Source organism: Gallus gallus, chromosome 1, assembly GCF_016699485.2.
Source record: "Gallus gallus isolate bGalGal1 chromosome 1, bGalGal1.mat.broiler.GRCg7b, whole genome shotgun sequence".
Taxonomy (NCBI): domain Eukaryota; kingdom Metazoa; phylum Chordata; class Aves; order Galliformes; family Phasianidae; genus Gallus; species Gallus gallus.
Genome location: NC_052532.1, coordinates 189,435,354 through 189,460,650, shown reverse-complemented (window position 1 = coordinate 189,460,650; position 25,297 = coordinate 189,435,354). Strand labels below are relative to the sequence as shown.

General features: G+C 37.6%; 1 protein-coding gene across 35 annotated transcripts in view; it reads left to right on the top strand.

The window, feature by feature from the left end:
- DLG2 (discs large MAGUK scaffold protein 2) overlaps positions 1 to 25,297 on the top strand; it is a 999,237-nt gene that overhangs the window by 689,022 nt on the left and 284,918 nt on the right. For all 35 annotated transcript variants that reach the window (XM_040647195.2, XM_040647185.2, XM_040647172.2 and 32 more), the window contains one exon: positions 18,298 to 18,434. In XM_040647195.2, the coding sequence (XP_040503129.1) occupies positions 18,298 to 18,434 (137 nt within the window). The remainder of the gene's footprint in view (positions 1 to 18,297; positions 18,435 to 25,297) is intronic.

The following is a 25,297-nucleotide window of genomic DNA, read 5'->3' as shown; positions in this document are numbered from 1 at the left end:
ATGCTAATTATCTCATCACTGTTTCCAGATACACAATAAATCAAATGATGAGGAAGGAGAATGATGTCATTTGCTAAACTACTAGGCTGGGTGTGGAAAGAAGTCCTTCTCTAGACAGAAGGCCAGTATCTTTTCTCTGTTTTCTTACTGGAGGAGTGAGAATTGTCCAAGGAGTGGCAGCTTCCTTGCTTCTTTTTTCACCACCTATATGTTCTTTGGTTTAAATTCCTCAGGTGAGTTTTAGAGAATGATTATCCTTGATCTTTCATCACTTTAATAAATAAACAGTTATATGACAGCAATTGCTCTGAGCCTGATATGACATCTAGATGTAACAGAGGATACATTAAGGCTTTAGCATCCTTTGTGGAATTTGTTCACTGACATGACATCTGTCACTTGCAACTGAATAGGTTGAGAATCCTTAAAGCTGTTTCTTTGCACAGCTTCATCCTTTCTTGAGTATAAAGCCAAAAGTGCAAATTAACCAGGTGAAATTACAGAGCAGTGATTTCACCCTTTATTGCTCAGTTAACTATCTACATAACAATTTCTGTCTTATTGATAGTTTTTCAGGTGTCCAGATCTTTCTCAAGAAATCTGCTCTCTGAAAGACGACATGCATCAGCAAAATACTGCAATGCTCATAAAAACACCTTTAAAAGAATAAATTGTATTTAGTTATTTTTTTATCTCTTGGAGAGCTGTAGATATTCATTTTTCTTGTCTTCTTCTTCTTCTTTTTTTTTTTTTTTTTTTTTTTTGGAGGTAATTCTAAATACAGGTAGACAGTCTTCTGAGGCAGGCTTCAGAGATTTAGATGGTAGTAAAGTTAGAAAGCTGGGTGAAGCTTTAAAGATTCAAATGATGCAGCAAATGAAGTCTGCAGCCTATTTAAAAAATAGTCAAGATTCTCAATATTTATCTTTTATTTCTGCTAGTTGAAAAAAAGGAAGGCAGTATATTAAAAGTGTCTCTGAACATCTGAAGGAAGTAGCTGGCTCAGTCAGGAGCCAGATGCCAGAGAGATTAGTTGCATATAGTCGTTCATCTGTCAGTTCCCCATACTGGCCATCCAGGCCCTGTCTGTGGGTTTGTCATCCTCACTTTGATTTCAGTATTCTGAAGCTTGTCTATGATTGTTGTTAGCTGTAATGAAAACAAAAGGTTTCTTTTTAGATGACAACTAAAATGTGGCAATCAGATCTCAACTTGTCTAAAACAAACCTCCCTTCAGTATTTTAGCTTTAACTTACTATTTGTTAATTCAGATAATTTGTTCAACAACTTTGGAAAACTGCTTTGCCTTCACCTATAAGGATTTTCTGTTTTGTTTTGTTTCTTAATTATATGGGTATTCCTTGAGATCTTTCTTTCGGTTTAGACGGAAGAAGATCCTCTGCCTTTTGCCAGAATAAAATGATTTGTGAAGATGGCCCTACTTTCCACTTGTGCTATCTTGAGATATGAGTTGAAGAAACCCTAAGCTCTGGGACTCAAGTGCACAAAAATTCTGGCATTTCATCTGCTACAAAGATGTACACGTACAAAGGTCAGCTCTTCTGAACATTTTGTAGAGGTTCTTATATGCAGATGAGGTGTGATCAGACATTGCAGAAGCAAAGTTTAGTCTTGCTATGCCAAAGGCTTGTGATCCCTGGCACATGGTTAGTTACTTTTCAACTATTTTTCAGGTGAGCAGTAAAGCTGTGTGATTCCTGAGAATATCACTTCTTTTGCTTTGCTTTCAGAGGCTTGTTTAAGATCTTTTCTGCCATTTGGGACAATGGCAAGGTGATAAGTTTTTCTCAATGCAAAACATTTGGTTTCATGAAAGACAAAAAAAGGAAAAAAAAAAAAAACCTTGTGACCTCTTCCAGAGTACATTTTTATTTGAATTTAACTCTATATGAGAAAGACAGGGAGAAAGCTTAACGCTCTTAATGCCTCTAATTTGTATTTTCTAAAACAAATGTACAAGTGAGAGCTTACTGGAACAAATTATATCTGTTGAACAAGAAGCATTAGTTCATATACTCAAAGTATTCCAAGAGCATGAAACCAAAGGGATGTGGGCTTCTGGAATTTCAGTAGTGATTTCTATGAATGAATAAGAAGCCTGCTCTTGGATTCTTTAGAAAGAAGTTAGTCCAATTATTTCCTTTGATAGAATGAAAAAGTTGAAAAGCAAGATCTTAGCATTGAACAGAATGTAAAATAGGATAGGGCAAAAGAGACACTGCAAAATCTAAAAGAACAATATCTTCTGGGCATGCTTGAAGATTTCATTTTGGAAATTGATATTTGCAAATAAGGATCTAAGTGACTTTTTCCCCATAATCTGCGTTCTGGCATGGTTTGGTTTGTTTGTTATGCATAGCAGGGTATAGGATGTCTTCTGAAATGAATACAGAAACAAATGGAACTGAAATGAGGAAGCATAAAATTGCAGTAAATAATTTAGTAAAGTTGTTTGGTGTAGGCACATTTATGTTTCCTCTACTGTAGTCAAAAAATGAACTCAGTTTTAATAGTAGGCCAGGGGCGGATCTTATCTGTAGTCTGTAAGTTGTATATGAGCTGTTTTTAAATTGTAATGATTGTCAAATGCTATAGCCAAAATTTCTGAAAGTTATTTTAAAATACTTGTCAATTCCATAACAGCACACACATCCCCTCTGTCATGGAGTAAAACCAATGGTAATTTAGAGATGTGCTTTGTAGGCACAGAGAGAATGCTGAGGTGACAGATGCTTTTGAGAGAAGATATATAATGTGTCAACAGTTTGGCTAGCGTAAGTTTTCACAGCAAGGTCATGTATAAGAGGAATACTATCCTGATTAATACCAGCAACAGCAGAGTAAGGCCTCAGCCTTAAACGAAGAAGAAGCAGGCCAGGTGGCTCTTAAATATATTAGACATTTTTACACTTGCAGGCCCTTATGATTTTGATCTCAGACCACTCCGATTTTGCTGATCAAATCAGTGCTAACTGGGTTTTCTTTTATTCATTGTGCAGCAAAGGCAAAGGTAAAAACTGCCAAGTGCAAGCAGAAAGCTGATTTTCATTGAAGTCAACAAGGGAAGCCAAGAGAGTATAAACCCATTAGTTTGCTTTCAAAATCCCAAAGGGATACCAGAAGACGTATTAAATCTTTTTATAAGTACCTAGAAAAAATGTGAAGAGTGATGGTTACCAGAGTATGTAATGCTCTTTTGCAACATTTTTTTCATATATTTTTCTCAGATGACACCGTGTGCTGGGAGGGGTTAATACTGAAAGTTGTCTGGAAACAACAACAACAAAAAAGACATTTTGCTGAATTGTAATTCAGTAAATTCAGTAGGGACAACTGCAAAGCATTCTCAGTAGAGATAATCAAATAATGCAACAAACAGTGCTTAACAGAAAACTGTTGGGACAAGAATCCTGTAGCAAAGGATCCAGGACTTCGTTAGCTGTAGCATCTTGTCTTTTAAACATCACACTCCGATGAAACATTCAAACTCTATATTGGGATTTATAAATTGAGGTATAGTTTATAAGACATGAGAAATCCTTTCATCCTTCACAGGTAAAGACTGAGCTGGAGAGCCCAGGCTTTGAGATTTCCACTTCAATAAAGGTGTGGACCAGCTGGAAGGACTCCAGGGGAAAGCAGTAAAAATGATCAGAGATTTAGAAAGCCTGTCCTACAAGGAAGGAATGACTGATCTGAAGTCATTTATCTGAAAAACCAAAGACTTGGAAGGGGGGTTATGGGCCTCTGACAATACTCTTCTTGCTTTGTAGCACATCTTTGAAGAGTGATTTTTCTCTGTGTGCCTGGTAGGGAGGGTGTAAAACAAAGCATAATAGACAAATCACGATAAGCGAGATGTGGATTGGATTTAAGGAAAAATGAGGATTGTGGTATGATAGATTACCAGGCAGGTCACCATGTGCCTAGAGTAGGAAATAGCTAGGTGTGCTGTGTAGCCATTTGTAAGCCATGATGCAACTATCTTTGGCTCTGCCTCTGGTCAAGGAGGTAGAATAAATGATCCATGGAGTTTCTTCCAGCCCCGAGACTCAGTGATCACAACAACCTTTTCTCATTTCACCTCAGTGTAAAGACAAAAGTAGACATAGGGCTATTACAGTCCTGCACCTGTAGAAATAAAAATGGTGTCTTCCAGGCAAAAAACAGACACAATTCCTGCACTTTTTCTCAACTGTAATTTATTATTTTGATTTCCACCTTTTTTGTTTTACTTGTGGCTAGGAGAGATTAGGACAGTTTTAGAAAATAACCTTCTTCATGTATATTATTAATGAACACTGGAACACGCCATGTCAGCTTGCATATTTTCAGTTACATCCAGCGAAGATTTCTCTGGCTTTTCAACTTTTCAGTTGCTCAAGTCAGGATCATTCACCTTAGGAACACTTTGGTCAGATATATGTCCGGTTCTTCAATAAAAGCTCTTCCCACAGCAGGTTTCAGTACTTGGAGGCTGGCCAACACCCCATTGCTTTGGACTGCACTAAAGCTTTTAAGGCTGTCTTGACTTCAAATAAAACATTTTTCTCCAGCTCTTAGCAGAACTGGATTTCTTTACACCTAAAATCTGTCTTATAGGCTTTGGGTTTTGCATTTGTGGGTCCCACTGGGTTGAATCTTTTCATCCAAATAACTGCCTTAAATTTCCAAGAGATGGCCAAGAAGTGGTCTGGGAATAAATCAACAGTTCACTGCATTCAGTCTTTTCCCCAGGGTTTCACTTTTCATAAGGAATGGTGTGGACGCCATTCCCAGACAAACAGCAATATACCCTACCTCAGACATTGCAGAGAGATTCAGGAGCTGTTATTAATTGAAATAGCTGATGGAAAGACCATATTAATACCCTGTGATGAAACCCTGAGAGGATGAGTAGCTGGGTCTTATTTTTTACTGTATCTAATGAAGACGCCTGATAAAGAATATCAGGAAAACCCTTATTTAGAAAAAAAATCTGTAATGTAACCCAGCCTGAAAGAATCATATTAACATTTTATAATCGAGTCTCCACACTGTAAAGCATCAGCTGTTAGAAAATCTTATGTGCTCCAGGATGAATCTGGAAAGATCTGTATTTCTGAATGCAGATTTCAAATATGGATTCACATTACTATTCCACTCATGTTTACTAGAGCATAATTCCCTTAGACAACATTTAGCACAATTTCTGTTGAGACATAAGAGTTTGATTTTACTCTGTGAGTAAAGGATGCATCTCACTGGCAAATAAAGCTTTTTCGTTTTGTTCTTTTCTTAAGAGTTCTGCAAGATAGCATCAGTAATAAACAGATCTAAAGGACTAAGGGATAGTTTCAGGGAGAAAAGTCAACACAAAGAGCAATGGCTCTTGAAACCATTTTCAGAGTACCTTCACCTGATTACTATAGTTCAATAAGTACCATATGTTTTTTTTCTGTATCATTTATGTACTTGCAAACTTTGAACATCGCTCTGCAGATTGGCTTATGTGAAAAAAAAATTACTTGTCAATTTATGACTTGATTTTTAAAGAGGAAGCGACTGAATGGATGGCAGATTATTTATGGATTGATTGCAAATAGATAAGAGGCTACAAGATGAACTATGATTTCATTTTGTATTTTCAAGCTTCAGTATAATTGGCAGAGAGCTTTTCAGGAACGCAATTCTGTTCAGCTTTGCAACAGGGATAAGATGAGAAATGCTAAATTCCCTTCATCAGATGGAGTACGAACAAAAGAAACTGATGAGTCTTTCCCTGACATGTGTGGTTGTTAAATGGATCCTAGACTGACAGACTACTCCTGTCTCCATTTAATTGGTGAAAAAATATTAAATATTCGACTGGAATAGCTATCCAGCTTAAAAAGCACTGACCCAGCTGTACTCAGTTAAAAGTACATCATCTAATGTTACATACAGCAAATAGTTTTTTGTGTGTGTGTGTGAATTATAATAATTATTTCCTGTGTCAAGCCTGTAGGTTTCAATAATGAATCTTGATCTGAAAATGGTGAGAAAAGCACAGCTTCACATAGTATCACGTTTTAAAAATTGAACATCTCATCCGAAAGTAATAACTTCTTTAGAACAAATCTTGGTGTGCACATCTACAAGATCAGGTGCTTTTCACTTTACGTTATTAGAAGGTGAAATAATTTGTGCTGCTGTCAGTAATTGCAGTAATTAATGGTAAACTAAGCTGAAAATTATGTAGGTACTATTTGTTAATGACAGCCAAACTATGATTGACTGTCAGCATAGATTTGGTTCCCATGCTTGAAACAACCTCTGTACATCGAGCATTGAGACTGAACCTTAATTCGTAGTTTGAACCCAAGACATTATATCTCATTAAAGTAATAGCAGATTCTTTGGATCTCATCAGTGCATTTCAGATTTCTGTAACTGCCTGCTTGTCTCAAGTCACTGCAGAGGATCTATGCAATGTGTTTTTGTTGCTTAGATCCAACAGTTACATCCTTGAATTTACTTGCAATAAAACAGTAATTAAATAGAGTTATCTGAAGTAAAAGACTCTAACCAGCACTGGAAGGGGAAAAAAAATCTTCAATATTTTATCTAAATTGTCTGGTAGTAAGATGAGAGGATCAGGAAAAGGGACTTCTCTTGGTTTTACAACAGAGATCAGCCTTATCATGCTGATCCCATTTCCAGATACCTCTGTCTCAATTTGAAAACTTTAGAGAGATGATTATCAAATAGATCTCGGGGGAAAACTGTATTTTGAACAGAGGATGCAGTAAAAATAAATACAGCTACAAAAGCATATTTATTGTAACGTAGTTGTCTTAAAAACCTGTATTAGGAAAGAAAAAATGAAAGATTTCCTACTGCATTCAACCCATGTGCACAAGCATTCCCTGAATTAAATGCTGTTCTCACAGGGCAACCAGTGGTCAGTAAATTCAGCTTTCTCAAGCCCACTACTTCTCTTGAAAGGTTTTATATTTCATTCTCTAATCAGGAAATGTTCATGGTACCAATATATCTGTCAGAGCAAAAATTGGAGAAATATTGAATAAGCACCATTATTTCACCCTTTTCTTCCCCTACAGCAATATCAGACATTTTAGCCCTCAGGAGCATTACAAAGCTGTAATTGCTAACTTCTCTTTCTCAAGTTTAGGAGAGCAGTTTTATTGTTCCCTTTCTACCCAACAGGCCTCATGCTCTAATGGCATATTTTCACAGAGAATTTTTCAGGTGCTCTGCTAGCCTAAAGATACTTCTGGACTCCTGTCCTCGGCTTCTGTCCCTGCATCTGCTAAGTTGAGTTTGCTGGGCAAACCTGCTCTGTAATTTGTCAAGATCTCTTTGCAAGGCCTCTCCACCCTTGACAGCATCAGCAGCTCCTTCCAATTTAGTATCATCAGCAAATTCACCTTCTAGTCCTACGTGCAACTCATTACTCACCATAGCAGCCAAAGTCTTTCTAAAGTGCCTCTGTAAAAAATTGTGCTACCAAGAAAAGAAGCCCAACACCGTCCCCACCTGTCAGCCCCTGCTGCTGTCAGTGCTGGTGAATGCACACCTGATCTATGATTCAGATCCACTTGTCTTGGGTTTTTTTGATGTTTTAGAGCTGGTAGTCTATGGCTAAGAAGTATTCATGGCTAGTACAGGGTAGCCATTGGGGAAGGCAGGGAGAATAGCAGAGTTACCTCTTTTGGCGGTAATGAGTCTTTAGATGAGCATATTATAATCTTAAAAAAGCACACTACAATCCTCCACCTGGCTTTCTGCTGCCATTTAGGACAGCCTGCTGCTTCATCCATAATCTGGCATCTGGCAGAGGGTAGGACAAAACCCCAAAAACCCTTCTGAAGAAAAATGCTGATAATACAGGAACAGAGTGAGAAAAATAATAATAGTTCAGCCAACATTCAGCCCCACAGTAACTTATGCTGTGTTCAACATTGTTCCCTGTAAGTGATCCTATCACAGAGGCAGCCAGCTAGATGATGTCTGCCCTCATCTGAAATACCAGTTTCTGGTGACTAGATCTGAGTACTGTTTGTACTTGTGGGTGCACTGAAAATGTGTGGAAACTTCTTGTGTGAACAGGAAGTCAGTGTGAATATGCAGCTTCAGAGTTGGCATATGCAAACCAGGCATGGAAATGAGAGAGAAGATATTTTAAAAAATAAAATCATAAGCAGTTAATCCTGTTCCCAAATGGCAGATTTCAAATCTCTCTGCTTTATGTCACTAATTTTCATCTTTTTAAAAGCATAATTTGAATGTTCTTCACATGAAATGTTTGGACTTGGTGTACTGCGGCTTTTTGTAAAAGAACTGATCTGCTTGCTATAACTCTTACAGTGTCAGTAGATGATAAAATATAACATCATTTCCTCTCTCTTTTTTTGCATTTAAGTTGGTAAAATTGTGGCAGTGTAATTTAATATGGTTTTTAGCAAACTTGAATTCTCAACAATGCTTTAAAAATCAGCTTATTCTGAGAAATCACAAATACTACCTTCTCTTTTCAAGTTAAATTTTAAGGTATTCTTCAGAATTCCCGTGGTGCAATTAGGCCATTTCTTGTTGTCTGTGCTTTCTGGGAAATCTATTTCAAATCAATTTGAAAAAAAAAAATGTAAAAAAACTTGGAATAAGCATCATTTATAATGAGGCTTTTGGTGTATTTTCCTAGCTTCCTGTTTCTTTTCTTTTTGATTACATCTGGAGAGAATATGTCTTTAGGGATAATTATATGCAGGCAAAAGCTCCGTAATGGGGAAGACACTTAACAGCAAAACTGAATGGAAAAAAAGGAATTGTTTTCATTTGCATGTTAAACAATTTTTATAAATTTTCTACAAACAAATGCAATTTAACAACATAGATTTTGAAGGCTTTGTTAAAGATTACAGAAGGATTAGCTTTACTGTTATGATAATTCAATGTTTTACCTGCTGTATCTACTGTGTGATTGTTTTTAAACCTGCTCTCACTACCTTGCAGGTACATTAACATTTGCGTTGTAATCTCTCTTCCCCATCATCTCCTCTCCTGCAGGCAATGTAAACAACCTTTTCTTGAGCCAAGGAGTGTAACTCTGTGTTCTGACAACAGATTCTTTTCATGCTGTTGTAACACATTGTTTTCTACTGTAATGTTTGGTATTTCCACCCAAAAGAGTGAAAAAAAGCCAGTTGGAAGAGCGTTGTAGTTGTATAAAATTGCTTCTGAACGGATGTAGACAACAGAGCAAAATCCCGAAAAAATGCCTGAAATATTCAGAAGACATTTTAGCATATTCTGAACTGTTCTGCATATCTGACTTTAGTCTCAGGACTTGGATGAACCCTTTGGGTCCAAAGAACCGATGCAGAAGCAGAGTGACCTCCAAGCAGTTCTAGGCTGGGAACCTTCTGTCAATCCGGAACAGCTGTACAGTACTGGAGGCAGCAGAGTGCCAGCCCAATTTTAAGATTATATATGGTCCCTGATGGCATAGATAGCAGTAAGTAAAATTTGAAATAGAGATTGCAAGCTTGTTTAGGTAGTTATACTCAAAGGTATGAAAACCAGCCTGCCATCACTGCCACTTGGGTCAGTAACCAAGCTACTGCCACAGCCCCTCCTTCATTCACTTTTCCCTAGATGCCATTTTTCTAAGTTTTTTGTCCTTTGGAGAGCAGTTTGGCACAGCATGAATGTATGTATGCATCTGTGTATCGAAGAGATTTTAATCATTCTTTAACCTCAGCAAGTTTACTGATGACAGTAAGCTGAGAAAGGAGGGAGAGCATCCACCAGGACCTGGACATGCTTGAAAAGCAGACAAACAATAAGCTAATTGGATTTAGCAGGGCCTAGGTATTGCAGTTGAGTTGAGGCAGTTCCAGATACAGGTACAGACTGGCAGAAGTCATTTAGAGTTCCCTGCAGAGAAGGACTTGGAGGTGCCCCGGGGACACACCGCCACACCCGGCCAGGCCCATTGGGGGACTGCTAAGGGTGGTAGGTCACCCCCTCCCCGCCATCGTCTTGTGTCGGCTACTCATGGCCGGGCCCTCCTCGCAACGCCGCTCCCACCCTGGCGGCCCCAGGCTCTTCGTGGGGTGTTTCCTCCGCTTCTCTCTCCACCAATTTCTCCACATGGCACTCCCTGCCGTCCCCTTTGGACCCTTTGCTCCTCCGCGATGTCTGCAAGGGGGTTGGGATGGGCCTTCCTCTGCAGAAGCGCAGCACGGTTGGGTCAGGAGGGACCTCTGGGGGTGTAGAAGCATAAGGGGGTTGGGTTGGAAGGGGCTCTGTAGGTCGTAGTGTCGTAGAATCCTGAAATCCAGCTTCACTGGAGTTTGTGAGCTTAAATCGTCAGGAAACTTTCTTTGTCTTCAATATCATCTGAGGAGGGCTAGTTATGCACAGGGAGTAAAAGCCAAAAATGTCAGTTTGGGTCCTCGGCAGCCTGATCCAGTACTGGATCTTGCAGCTGGCGGCTCTGCCTGTGGCAGGGGGTTTGGAGCTTTATGATCCCTGTGGTCCCGTCCAACCCAAGCTATTCTATGGTTCTATGGTTCTATGGTCCTGATGGACAAAACACTGGATGTGAGCCAGCAGTGTGCTCTTGCAGCCCAGAAGGCCAGCTGCATCCTGAGCTACATCAACAGAGTGGTAGAGCACCCCTCCTGTGAAGAAAGATTGAGGGTGCTGGGCTTGCTTCTTGGAGAAGAAAAGGTTCCACGGAGACCTCACTGAGGCCATCGAGTACTTGAAGGGAACTTATAAGCAGGCAGGAGGCCAACTTTTTGCACAGGCAGATAGTGATTGGACAAAGGGGAATGGTTCTAAAGAGAAAGAGAAGAGATTTAGGTTAGATGTTAGGAGGAAGTTCTTTACTCAGAAGGTGGTGAGGCCCTGGCACAGCTGCCCAGAGAGCTGTGGATGCTCCATCCCTGGAGGTGCTCATGGCCAGGTCGGATGGGCCCTGCACAGCTTGAGCTGGTGGGGGGCAACCAGCCCATGGCAGGGAGTCAGAACTGAATGATTTTAAGGTCCCCACCAGCCTAAGCCATTCAGTGATTCTATTATTTCCTGCTTCTTATCAAGAATGAAGTGAGTGCAGACTTCTGCAGATCCTTTCATAGGGCTATGCAGCCAGCTTGTGTTACTGCAATGTTTTAGATTTCAATTAAATGTTTATTAAATTAAGGATAGTTAAAATAAGGATTAACAACTTTTTGTTAGGATTTATTTAAGCATTTGAATTTGCAGTATTTAAAATTTTTGCAGATAAAAAGTTTAAGAGGCAAAATTTTACTGTTTACTTTCTACTAAAATCTCTGGCAAAAAAAAAATGGAATCATAGAATCATTAAGGTTGGCAAAGATCACTGCTATCATCTTCTCCAAAAATCTGCATCCATGAAGCAAAGTCCAAAACCTTCTCTGCTGAGGTGACAGAAGAGTTCCTTCCTTTGGAGAGACACGTCAGTGCTTCTATGCAAATGGTACTGACATGCATGGAAAGGATTTTCTTTTCCTGCTGTATAATCACAGCTGCCAAGCAGTGTTCAGTCATAGCTGCAAGACTGCTGTCTGCACTTCGTGGAAGCCTTGTGTATGCTTTCCATTTGCATCCTCAGCACAGGCTGTACTGATAACTGGTATCTCTGCTGGTCCTGAAGTATGGAAAGGCAATGCATTGACAGCCAGAATGTCAGGACTGATAGACATAATCACAATAAAAGTAGCTGTGGGCTGGAACAAAGGAGATGCATAACAGCTGCTGGATAAGTAGGTGAAAGCATGAGAATATAATGATACACAGAGCATAAAGGGGACAATAATTTTCTGCTTGCATTATGTGGTTTCAAAGAATATTCTTACCTGGTGGCACTGTACATCATCTTTATTCTATCTGACATAATCTGGGAAACACCTGAAAATACAACATATTTCTGCAAAGTAATGTCAAAAACAATAAGGAAGATACTTGAAATTTTTAACCTGAGGCCATTAGAGGGAAAGACCGGCTAATGATCAGCTTTGTAGGGCGCTGGACCTCCTTCCCAGTTGAGGTTATTACCAAACTGCTCATTACAAAGAGCACTCTGAAGCAATTTGGGAACAGGTCTGAAAAAAGGAACTAATGATGGCAATGAATGTAGTCAGCTTTTAAGCATGTTATGAATATTAGTTAAAGTTTGATGAATCATACAGTACTTTAGACTGATTTTTTTATCCATAGAACAAAATGTAGTCAAATTCTATTCCTCTAACTCCTGATATGAGCTGTGACATGAGTCAGGAATAGCAATTGTTATAATTCACTCAAATGAATTGATATTTGAACCTACCCGTATAACGCAGAGGAGAGAGAAAAAGTGACATATTCTGTGTCTGGGATTAGTAGTTTCTCAGGAATTGATCCGTGAGATGAAAAATAGAAAGAAATAAAGCTCTGTAGAGGAAAATCAGTTCCTCCTTGTATCGTTTATTATTGTGAAATATTTTAATTTTAATTGTGTAATATATTAAATTTTTGCTTATAATGAATAATAAAGGAATTTTCTGTCAATAATGAACATTAATCATAAGTCCTGGCTTGAACAAGCGTATTAAAATTCCACAATTATGAGGTGCTATCTCTCTCCTCTAGAAAAACTAGAATTGCCAACTACAGGTTTGGGCAAAAGGGGAAAGGGAGATATTCCCTGCTGCTCCTTTGTTTATTGTTAACCTTGTTTCAGTTTGTTTATTTATAGGGCACTAGATAGAACTGTGGTAGCTGTCAAAACAAGTCAATCAGTTGTTGCAAGTCAATGCATTTTATATTATCCATGTTCTTTTCCTCCCTGTAAATGGAATTAGATTAATTAGAGATCTGGGTTGGACTTCCTTGCTCCAGGTTTGATAACCTTCATGAGAAGGTTCATCCTTTTTCAGTGGAAGAGACAATGAAACGTCATCTGATTTGGCTCAGGAAGCTTAATTTCAACAGTAAAACAATACTGAGTTCTAATTTCTATAATCAAGTTCTGTATCAGTCAGCGGTTTGTCAGTGGAAAGACAAGAGCTGCCTCCATTTGTTTTGCTCACTGCCTTGCTAGGTTGTTCACCAGTGTGCAGTATGTGCATGGTGTCCCACACTGCTTCCAGATGGTGCTCAGGAAGGTCTTTGATGGGGCAAATTATTGTTCAGGTACTTTGTGGTTGTGTGAGCTTTGCTTTGTTGCATTAAACAGTCTCACAAAATCTTGAGCTCATGCAGTGTTCTGGGGCAGATCTGTTTGTTTCATACAATTGTAGAAAATGGTTGTAAAAGCACAGTGAGAAATCACTGGGAAGAGAGGGGGTATGCATGAAATTTCTAGAAAAATTACCCACTTATTCATTCTCATTCTCATTTCATTCAGTTAACTTTTATTTGCATCCTCACAAACCTGAAGATGAGTGTAATGAGGTGATCTGCCTCACTCTTGCATGAAAGAGGACATGGAACACAGAACCCTTACAACACCTCTTAGCATTTTACTGATTGATGACCGTGAACTAATTTTTGGGCAGATGTTTTATACTGTCTAGAAGTCTATCAATGTTATGGAGTCTTCACAGTATTGTTTTATTTGAGCTCCCTAAGACAAAGGAAAAATAACTCCTCAGTGCCTTTTCTAATTCATTTAGCAAATACACGTCTTCAGTGTTATTATCAGCATTCCCAAGGATACAGCCACATGCTGTAACCTTGTTTCCAACATCCTGCTATTATAGTACAGGGTCTTCTGCCTGCAATACACTTGTGCTGCTCACTTAGCAGCCCAGACCTTCTACGCTTGACAGAAACAACTCATTTTCAGTTTTATTGCTAGGAATGCTCTCATTTCTTCATGTGCTTTCATGAACATTTTCTTCCATATTCTATTAAATTCAAACCTATTATTTCTATTACAACTCCTGCACATTGTGTGGCTTCACACAATACAATACAATAGGTATACAATATATAGGTATACATTATTGAGGAGATCTGTTGGCTGGTGGTAAGAGATGCTGGAGTAAAACCCAGAATTGAACAATTAGGAATTGCCCATTTTATATTTCTAGAGTACATTGTTTTGATGTGGTTCTCAGTTACATTTTAAGATTAAGATTTAAAGATTTAAGATTTAAGATTTAAATTTGATTTCCTTTGGCTGCTCCATTATTTGGAGCTTCTCAGCTAGGACTGTGGGACTCATGTTGAATTTACCCTCCAAAACCTTCTTTCTACTTTCTGGCTTTAAAAAACAAACAAAAAAAAAAAAAAAAAAAAGCACCCTTGACAATCTGCATGCAATCTGAGCAATCACAACATTTCATTTGGGTTACTAATGGGGCTTTCATTTAACTTCTTTCTCTGATTTTATATAGCTCCAGTTTGTCTTTTAGCCTCCCTTTGTGGTTACCGGAAAGTGATATGTCCCTTGTGACTTACAGATTGGCTTAATTATCATATAAAGGTTTCATTACCGTATATCCATTCCTGGACTAATCATAGGAAAAGTCTCCATACCTACTTCTTACAAGAAAAGTAGTTAGAACATAGATTTAGACTAGATATTAGGAAGAAATTCTTTATTGTGAGGGTGGTGACACACTGGAACAGGTTGCCCAGTGAGGTTATGGATGCCCCCTCCCTGTAAGCATTCAAGGCCAGGCTGGGTGGGGCTGTGAGCAACCTGGTCTAGAGGGAGGTGTCCCTGCCTATAGGGGGGGGTTGGAACTAGATGATCTTAAAGGTCTCTTCCAACCCAAACCATTCTATGATTCATTTATTCTGTGAGTTTATTGATGCATTTAGTGATAGAGCAAATAATGCAAAACAGATGTAAATAGTTATTAATTATGTTTTTGTGAAATAGCTACAATTCATGCTCAGGAGGTCTTTAAATTGTTTCGGTTACAAATGTTTTGATGGAATAGCTCTTTCCCTTGCCCCTATCTTCCTTATGATAACAGCGATGCCTCATTCCACTCTTAAATATTTTACTATCTTCACAACCAACTCCCACATTTGTGGATCGCAAAGGCAGATGAATTTTACAAATACTTACTCACTGGAAATGGAAAGAAATAGAGTTTGATCCATATTGCCTATTTCACGCATCATATATGTGCCTACAGTGGCTTGAACTAAAATGAAGCATGGCATGAAGCATTAAACCCAAACATCTTTCTCCTCTTAGAGAAATCTTTTCTTTTTCACCATCTAATTGCTGTTATGAGGAAATTGGGCTCTCTTTCCAAGCTTAGGTATTGCTGCAAAGCAGACTGTGTGTGAAGTAGGAAGTGAGATGAATGGCTATTCTCAAAGAGACTCCTGATCTGTATTCCAATGGCAAAGTCTTCCTGACAACAGGGGTTAATAAGAAAAAGGATCTAGAATCAAATATGCTATTTTGTTTTGATTTTTTCTATTCAGGAGTGAAAAGGACTGAGATGACAGAACAGATCTTGATCCTTGTATTTCCCTAAGTTTCAGTGATTATCCGTGTTTAAAATAGAGTAATAAATAGAGTAAAAATCTTATATACTAATGTGATGTAGCCAATGAAAAGAGTGATGCACAAACATTTTACCGGTCTTAAAACTAAACAGAAACCTTTCATATAATTGGAGGTGAGAATGTAACTTTGTTTGTGAACTGGTATGGTATTGATCTTCCCACTTATCTCTTCCTACACCCAGTCACCAGCCTTTCAGAACCTGACTGTGATTCATCTTGTCTCTTTCAGTTCTCTGTAGAGATCAGATGAATCATGCTCTAAAAGCCTTTAATGAATTCCCATTGTTTATAAAGGTAGCATAGATGATTGGCATAAGTGATGAGCATAGTTGATTGATATCATTTGGCCAGATGAAATGTAATTGCAGTATACTTTTCCTAATGTCCTAGCAATTAACACAAATAATTTCAGTAAAATTAAGAGTTGCCAAGGTTCCATTCCCCATTCTTCCTAAGAAACAGTCTTTTAAATCATGCAGGTATGATCAGGCAATGGACCTAGAATGTTATAGGTGGGAAAGGCATGGAAACTCTCTTCTTCAGTTCTCTCCTGCACACCCTCACTTTTCTTCCTCCAGTAATTCCTCATGCCTCATTCTGCTCTTTTATGCATAACCAGGGCTGATTATGTGGATCCCAAAGGCAGACCCATCAACAAAATATAGCCCTATGCATTGTAACGCAGTTATACTTTATGTCCGTGAGAGAAGCGGAGTACAGCTTTCATCACTGTAAACTTCACTTTTCTAATGGCATAGCATGTTACAATTTTTTTTTTTTTTTTTTTTCAGTTTCACATGTGGTTTCAATTGTGGCATAACCATGCAAACGGCAAACACTACCATCCCTCTTAGCACTGCAGAAAATCGAAGCTATGGTCTTTACCTCTATTACACTACAGCAGGACCAGGCTGAGTTAGGAAGCCATCTGCATGAAATACATATAGCCAGAAATGATCTTGCCCTTTACAGTTATAATAAATGAGAAGATTGAAGCTAATCTTCCAACAGCTGTGCCTTAGGTGAGCAGTAGAGCTGAAGGAAGCTCTGCAGCTGCAGTATACCCCACTCATTGCCTCTCTCAGAGCTTCTTCATTTTACTGGTAGAAATGTGCATTTTGTTGTTGTTGTTTTTCAAAATGATGATAATTGTGTCATCATGGAACATTATTCAATCACTGTTCCTAGTCCACAACTACAGTTTTAAAGGGAATTTTAACTCTTGATGTTTTCTTAGAATGTCTTTTTGTTTCTTCAAAAGCGCTCAACACGGTAATGAGCAAATTCATCCATGCAGAAGAAACCACAGTCTTTTTATCCTTGTAGCTGTCCCAGAAGTAGAACACAAATAGTAACAGTCATCGCCAGCATTAGCTGGAAATTAAATAAAGCATTATTTTAATTATCTCATATTTCTGAATTAACTTTATGTGTATTGTTAATAGCCATCTTAATTAAGTAAGTGGTATTTCAATTTGAGATATAATTTCAGTGGTTTCTTTTTGTAATTTACTGTTTTGATGGTATCCATTAAGAGTCCATTATGTTATCTGACCTCACATCTCTTTTAAACTAAAAATGGTGATCAAACAAAACTAATATGAGAAAAAAACATAATGTATCAAAAAGATTTAATTGACTCAAAAAATCTTATCTCTGTATCCATACAGCTGCTAAAGAAACCTGTGTGTATTAAATAAACCCTCACTTAAATTTAGGGCACAAGCAGTCAGCTGGTGGGTTTGTGATAAAATGCCAAGTTCCACACAGTTCATTTTTTTCCTGTTGTATTTTCACTGCTTAGGCTGAAGCCATTACTACTATGTTTGCTGTAAGAATGACTAAGCACCATGTATTTCATAGATAAAGTTAGTAATTATTCTCTATGTAGATACTACTTTTTCTGTGCAGCTAAAAGCGAAATGTCTCGTTGAAGCAATAATCTAAGCGGGTTATTTTCAGTAACAGCTTATTTGTTCAGGTTCAAGTTCCCATTAGATATATGATCTATAAAAGATAATCTCATGGAGTAGATTTTTTATGGAAGTAGAATACAGTGGTTTCTGCCTTTTCTCTGATTGAGAGATAAAAATGTTATTATAAATGAGAGCAATGATTTGTCTGTTTATGTAGTGTGTCAGAAGATGGGAAAAGTATGAAAAGCTCTTAAATCTATTGATGTTCTGTTTACTTTTCCTGACTCATACCAGCTTGTAGACTTTCCCCCAAATTTTGGCTTTTAGAGTCTTCATCTATGAATTTCACAGATCACAGAGAGAAAATTATGTGTGCATATTTGTCTTTCATTTTTACTTTCAATGTGGCACTACAGAAACTTGTATCTACAGTATGCCTTAATATTTCTCAGATTCGGTGGACAAGAATGCCTTTCATTTTGTTGTGACAGGTTGTGATGTCTTTTATATTTATATTTATCAAAATAAAGTCCAAGCTTCAGATTTTACTGGCCCCTACTGAGCACAAGACATTGGAGTAGAATCATTGTTTGATTCTTTTTATGTCTGCCATCCTATAATTGTACATTAAAAATGATTTCAATAATTCATTTGCATCCCTTACCTTCCAGGAAAAGTGAAGATGTACTGATCCATCAAATACCTATTGTTTTATTTGTGTTTCTGTAAAAAAAATATTGCAAATGTACAGTAGATTAAATGTGCTACCCTCGATCTCTCTCTTTAGTGTTATTTCTTGCACTGCTAATGCATTTTTTTTTCCTATCTTCACTAGGTCTGGGTTTCAGTATTGCAGGAGGAGTGGGAAACCAACACATTCCTGGGGACAACAGCATTTATGTCACCAAGATTATTGAAGGAGGAGCTGCGCAAAAAGATGGGAGGTTACAGGTTGGAGATAGACTTCTTATGGTAAGTGTGACAGATTTAAATTGCATTTTGTATGGATGAAAGTTGTTTCATATAGGTACTTTTATTTACTATACATGGTACTGGAGATAACCATTACAGCTTCTCTAATTTTTATATTTCTGTTATCTTCATTTTTTTCCATTGTTTATATGTATTTCTGAGACTACAGTTAAAAAAAATCACACAGCGTTATACTGGAAAACCAACATTTTGTGAAGAAAAGGCAATAGGTTTTATTACTGTGACTGTCATTTAACTAAGAAGGGAATAAATGCATTATACAAATCAGCAGCAAGTCAAAATTCACCACAAAGTTTCTACAGTAAGGGCTTCATTACAACACAACTCATTCTACTGGTCATTGTAAGAAAGTTGAAAGATGCAACAAAACTCTCTTTTGTAGCCATCATCAGTTGACTGTTACCTATATTTCAGTATATGTATGAATGCTTCATGTAGGTGCTCCATGTAGGTGTTACAAAAGATATGCTTTTCTTGAAGTGTTCTTATTTCTGTGATGGATCTTGCTTGGGGAAATTGTTCCTAATATTTGAAGAGCTACTACACTGTTCGCTCTATGTAACTATTTCCCACTCTCAGAGTTTGTTTAATACTCTGTAAGGGGGAAACACTGACTGATGAATCAGCAGAAGTTGATCTATGTCAAGTTGTATTCATGTCAATGCATTTGCAAATATTTCAGCAGGTACGGAAATAGGTTTTAAATCGTTGCTATGAAAAATTACGCTGCAGTAGCTCCATTTTACAACACAATGTCTAAGCAATGAAAAATTGCTGTGACCTTTTTTCTGCCCATAAAACTATGTCTATGTTCTTTTCTATCAGAATTTTTTTTTTTTTTTTAATTGGCTAAGGACACTGTGTTCCAGTCACATGTGAAGATGACCATTCATTATCTGTGTATTAAACAGAACATAAAAGGCACTTACTCAGTGGCTGGATTAGTGACTTTAACCTTTTTTAATTAACCCACGCAGGCAGATAAAACAAGTAAAAGATCAAATGCTGTTATCAAACTCAAAGCAAAATGAAACTAGAACTTAACATTTCTTTGATATTTCCTCTTTGCAAGTTCTCAGCACACTAAAATTCAAGTCCTTGCTCTTTAATGATGTTTTGGCATGTTTTTCTATAGAAATGTGTATTTGTATTTGCCAAAGTTACATCATATTTTATTATTTTCCACTTTGTAGCAAATCTACTTGCGTTCAGCTGTTTTTTTTTCCTGTGATGAGAATTTCTTCACAATTTTTATGTTATTTGCAAATTTGTATTGCCTTGCTATAATTTTCTTCCCAGTTACCTAAAGAAATAAATTATATCTACAAAACAGACACAAAAACTCTTCATTCTCTCTCAGCATCACTTAATTAGCTTGAATTTCAATAGAAAAATAGTAATTTTTTACATCACCACATGGAATTTCATTCTTTCTCCTGCATCTGACCTCTGAGAATGACCAGAAGTCATTGTCACTATGTTTGATGTCATATCTTCATGCCACTTTTCTTTTGGTCTTGACCAGTTCCTTACTTACAATTATATCCCTTTATCATTTCTGTGTGAAATGAGGGGAAAAAAAATCATATTATTGTTCTCCACTACCCACATACTTCCAGACCAAGCTTTTCATTCTTGCTTAAGAAATTCCAAATAGCAACTTGTTCTTTGTATAATTTAACCCTTACATTTTCTAGAATTCATGGAGATGAAAAGCTGTGTTTTCTGATTCTCTCCAACAAGACCCCTCGATTTCTTTATAACTTGTGGATTTTCTGATTTTCCTGAATACTTTCAATATTTTCTCTCTTCTGCCTTAGGTAGTATCTGTCAGTTCGTGCCATTTACTTCATGTACCTTTGTGAAAAGAAAGATTTCATTGCTTTCTTTGGTCAGTCTTACTGCTTTTATCAATGCAGTATTGCTGTTATTACCTTTATGGTCCATGGCTGCTTCATTGGTTCCTTGATTATTATATTTTTCAACATTTTATTGTTGTTTTGTTTTGTTTTTTTTTGTCAGTAGTGCATGCTTCCTCAATCTTTGTTTTTTTCATCATTTCTCTGTAAAATCTGCTAGAATGAGTTACTCTTACAGAATTGCCAGCAGCTGCTGGAGTGGTTGTTTCTTTTTTGTGTCTGTGTTCTGATAAGTTTGGGTAAAATGCTTTCAGATTCCAAAGAACATGCAAATAAAATTCATTAAAATTTAAGATGTAATAAAAGAGATGCTGCAAAATCAAAACTAATATTGAAATGTAAAACAATGAGATGCCATCTGAGCATTTCACAGTTTGATGTCCCTACAGTTATTAAACGCAGATTGCTAATAGTGTGTTAAGCATTCACAAGATGTATTATGTAAATATTGAGCATTATGATTATTTTGAAATCTATACAAGGGCATATCTGTGCAGTTAAGTTTCTGTGGCACTGAGCCTGCACTTCTATCCTATTATTCTAAGCACTTTCACATAGAAATTCTCCAGTGTAGGATAATTCTGAGGTAACCAATAGGAAAATTATTGGAGGAAGCTTAAGACTGCTCCAGCCAAAAACTGAACTCAGTGGATTTGGTAGGTATATGTAAAATGAACAGACCAGAGTTCTGCTCTGGAGGCTTACAGCTGGTAGGAAACTTCTTCCTAACTGTAGACTGATAGTCTTATCTATAGTAATGCCTACAGCAAGAGTATGGCTGTACTGGGTGTCTCTGCAGGGCTGCTTCTCTTGGCAGTGGATGGAAGCAAAGTGGAATCATTCATCATCATAGTCTAGTACAATAATTCAGGTTGAAAGAAGCTCAGGAGGTCTCTAGTACAACCTCCAACTCAAACAGATTCAGCTCTACAGTCATGCAAGGTTGGTAAGAATTGAGTCTTGAGAACATCCGAAGATAGAATTTGCACAGCTTTCCTGGGAAACTTGTTCCCTCTAACTGTTTGTTTATACATAGGCTTGTTGTCTTCACTGTTACCACATGCCACTCTGAAAAGCTTAGCTCCATCTTGATGACTGTAAACACTGGAGGTTGCTTGTTAGTTGTCCCCAGAGCTGTAATTACTTTCTTTTATCTGATGTTATCATCTCACCTTGGAATTGCTTGCCTACGGAATGGATAAATGAGAAGTCACTATAAAACTGTTTTTCACTAATACAAAACATTGGTAGTTAGAAGCAAGGTATTTTTCAGGGAAACCTCTAAAACAATAGAATTTAAGCTACTGCTCTCTTGCAAGTATTCTGTTAACTCTTCAAATCTACTACTCCCCAAAATCTTGAATGTTTGGGCCATATCTGTTAGCCTGTTGCTTTTTAGCATGTGCAGTCAGAGAGATCAGACATTTTAGGTCTGTGTACATTTATGAGAAGTGATGTTACTCACACACCACGAGATTTAACTTGATTCTGTTTTCTTCCTAAAACCATAAGGAAAAAACAGGAGCTGCTTTCTTTTTCCAGATGTTCATGTTTGCTTCCAAGCCCATTTTGTTCTGAAAAAATACCATTGGGTGGTTTCTCAGGCCTGTGGTGGGTTGCTATCTACAGCTGTCAGACTGTGCCTTACAAGATTCCCTACCCGCATCAGTTTCTGTCAGATCACACATAGCTGCAGAATCATTTGTGTTAAAGTAGTCAGAGTATATCATTTAAGGTACATCTACAGTAGCATTTGTTTCAGAACAGAAATGATTTTTTAAAGTGATTTTCACTGTCTCATGGGAGTGATCTTTTAGAAGACTAATCAAATGTGATTTTTTTTTAAAAGAAACTACACCAGGAGATGCTCTCCAAAAGCATTCCTAATTAGCACTGCTTTACAGCTGCTAACAGGTGTTCAGTCTGTAGAGCCCGACTCTGTATAACCCAAAGTAACTCCTATAAAACATGTACAGAGTAGATGCCATTTTATCCGCAGCCTCTGTTATTGCAGATCAGTCCTGGTGCACACATTTTTCATTCAGGAAGACTGATGAAGTACAGACATTACCCAGTTGAAACAAAGGTAGAGCGATGTGAACAAATAGTACCTAATCTGTTGGTTGTACTTGCTGGCTAGCAGAAAGGAAACATATCAGAATAAATGTAATGGTATGAGATGGAGAATGAATTAGTACTGAACCAGCTCTGGGGATTCAGTGGCTGTATCCATTCTGATGTAGCAATGGGCTCTGAACCAACTTTACACTGTTGTTGACTTTAGACTTACAATACTTTAACATTCAAAGGTAGATTTGCTATAATCAGTTTTAAGATAGAACCATAACTATAAGCTCCCTAGTTAATTCCTTCCCATAATCCTCATTGTGTGATCATTCCTACACAGTTATGTCATCATATTATGATGGCATCATTGCAGGAAAATGTTGCCCACATAGTCCATCTTTCATCAGCAAGAGCAGATGGAAGTCAGAGGGTGCCAAATCTGGATGATGTAGATGGGTGTGGTAGGACAGTTCAGCCACAGTTTGCTCCATAGTCTTCAAAGTGGAATCTGCTGTTACCATGTTGTAAGAGAAAGCTTTTGTTCTTCTCTGTCCTGACTCTGGAATTTTGAGCCTTCAGTGTAGTCAGCACCCACCTGGTGCAAACTCTGTGATATTCCAACATTGCCACCATTGTTTCCAATGCATTGAAGCCTATATTCTGCTCCATACATCATTGTCTAGTTCTAATCCATTGATTCATAAAGATGATCAAGATGCTCTTCATTTTGTGGTGCGACTGTTGTGCGTGCCAGCTGTTTTCTGTTCAGATTCCAGCAGTTAAACAGCTATTTTAGGAGTCCTTGGAGTTATATATAGTTAGTTAACCCAAGCAGATTTACCTCCTTAGAACAAATGATTGGGCTTCAGCGTTGGTGCACTCACATGTGCTGAGGGATATGGCAGAGGTGATTACTGAACCACTTTTGGTGAATGGGTGATGAGCCTGAAGACTGGAGAATAGCCAGTGTCATTCCAGTGATCCTCCAGTGTTGCTCCAAAAAGCAACAAAAACCAACTCGTGAGATCTCTGTGGAGATATTCAAGACCTGTCTGAATGCCTAGCTGTGTGGTCTATTGTAGAGTACCTGCTTTAGCAGAGGGATTGATCTCGATGATCTCTTGCGGTCCCTCCTAACCCCTGTAATTCTGTAATTCTGTGATTGAGAAACCACTCAGTTTTCACAGCTGTTTAAATCATGGTGAGTTTTAAAAAAGGTCATCAGTATTTCTAGATTTACAGCTGCCAAGCTGTGAGTGTTTGCTGGCCAATGTTCACTCAGGATTTGCTCCGGAAAACCCACTTTCTGAATCAGAAGTGGAATATTACACTAACGCAAACATTACCATTGTCAAGTTGAAGATCAGCTCACTGTCTCATTCGTTGAGTGAATCAATCTTCTTATTCTAAATACGTACATGTATGTCCCTTTAAAAAAAGAAAATGAATTAAGACAGACTTATTCCTCCAGTGATCTTATTCAGCTATCAGCTTATGCTCTTGTGAATGAAATTATCTTTTAAAGTGTTTGTACAGCCTTTTGGGGAATTCTAAGCTTTTCACTTCAGCTGCTACTCACTGCCTTTGTTTTCCAACATGAATCTAGGAAAACTTCCAAACAGTTCTTGCTTGTGTTTACACTTCATTGCCTTGATTATGCTATTTAGGAGGTAAAAAAAAAAGAAAAAAAGAAAAAAAAAAGCAGTCTTTTTATTTCTCTTTGGCAACATTTTGTATTTATTTCCCCTATCACTCCTTTGATTGAACTTCTAAGTATTTTAATTTCCTTTATCCTGTATTATTTCTTTCTCTTATTATTTTCCTGTTATATCAACATGCCTTCTTATATCATTTCTCCTGTTTGAAGAAACTGCTTTCCAGATTTCTTTGTTCATATAGTGCTATGATATTTTATGTCGGGTTCTATTAGCTTTGGTTCGGTTTGTTTTTCTCTAAGAATGTCTTTTATTTAAACAGAAATATAGTAGTAGTTTAACAAAAAGCTTGTCGATTTCGGTTAAAACCCAACAGGTTGCTCAGGGATGTTTAATCTCCTTCTTGGAGATCTTCCAAAGCCACGTGGTCACCCTGCTCAGAATGTCCCTCCTAGAACAGGGACTGGACCAGATGGACTCAGAGGTCCCTTCCAACCTCATTCTGTCTGTGATTCTGTAGTAATATACAGACAGTGAGAGAAGGAGGGATGGTAAACAATAACTATATAGTTGTAGTGACAGAAGTGTGAATTTTCAGTATTAGAGATGGTTTTGAAATACAGCAGTAAGAGAGGCTAATTTTCAGTCACTTCTGCTTCCTACTAGTCTAGTACTTTAAAAGATATTTATTAGAAGTGCGTATGTATGTTAATGCTGTTCCTGACATTAAAAAAAAAAAAAAAGAGAAATTTATATAAGGTAGGGATCATACTTCTACTTAAAAAGACCTGCCAAAATACAGCGTATAGTGTCAGCAACTCTCTTGTGAGCATTAGATTGTATCATTGCTCTTCATGTCAAGTTGTTATAATAAGCCTGTCACTGCCTGTTTCAATTAACCTTAAAAGCAAGTCTGAGAATTATGCAAGGATCAAAATTTAAACAGAATCCTTGCATTTAGCAATAATATCTGAGAGCAGTCATTCTCTATCATTGTTGATATCATTTGAATATGAACAGTCCTCCAGTGCTTCATAAAAACTGGATTTCTTTTCAGTTACCAATTACCAGTTAATACCTTTGCCAGTAGCTTGTTGTAACAGCCAAGTTTCCTATAATTTACTGAAAGTAAATTCCCTAGAAAGTATGTATTGCCTTATGTGATTTAGTGCTGTACTTTGTTACACTATAGTGGAGGAGC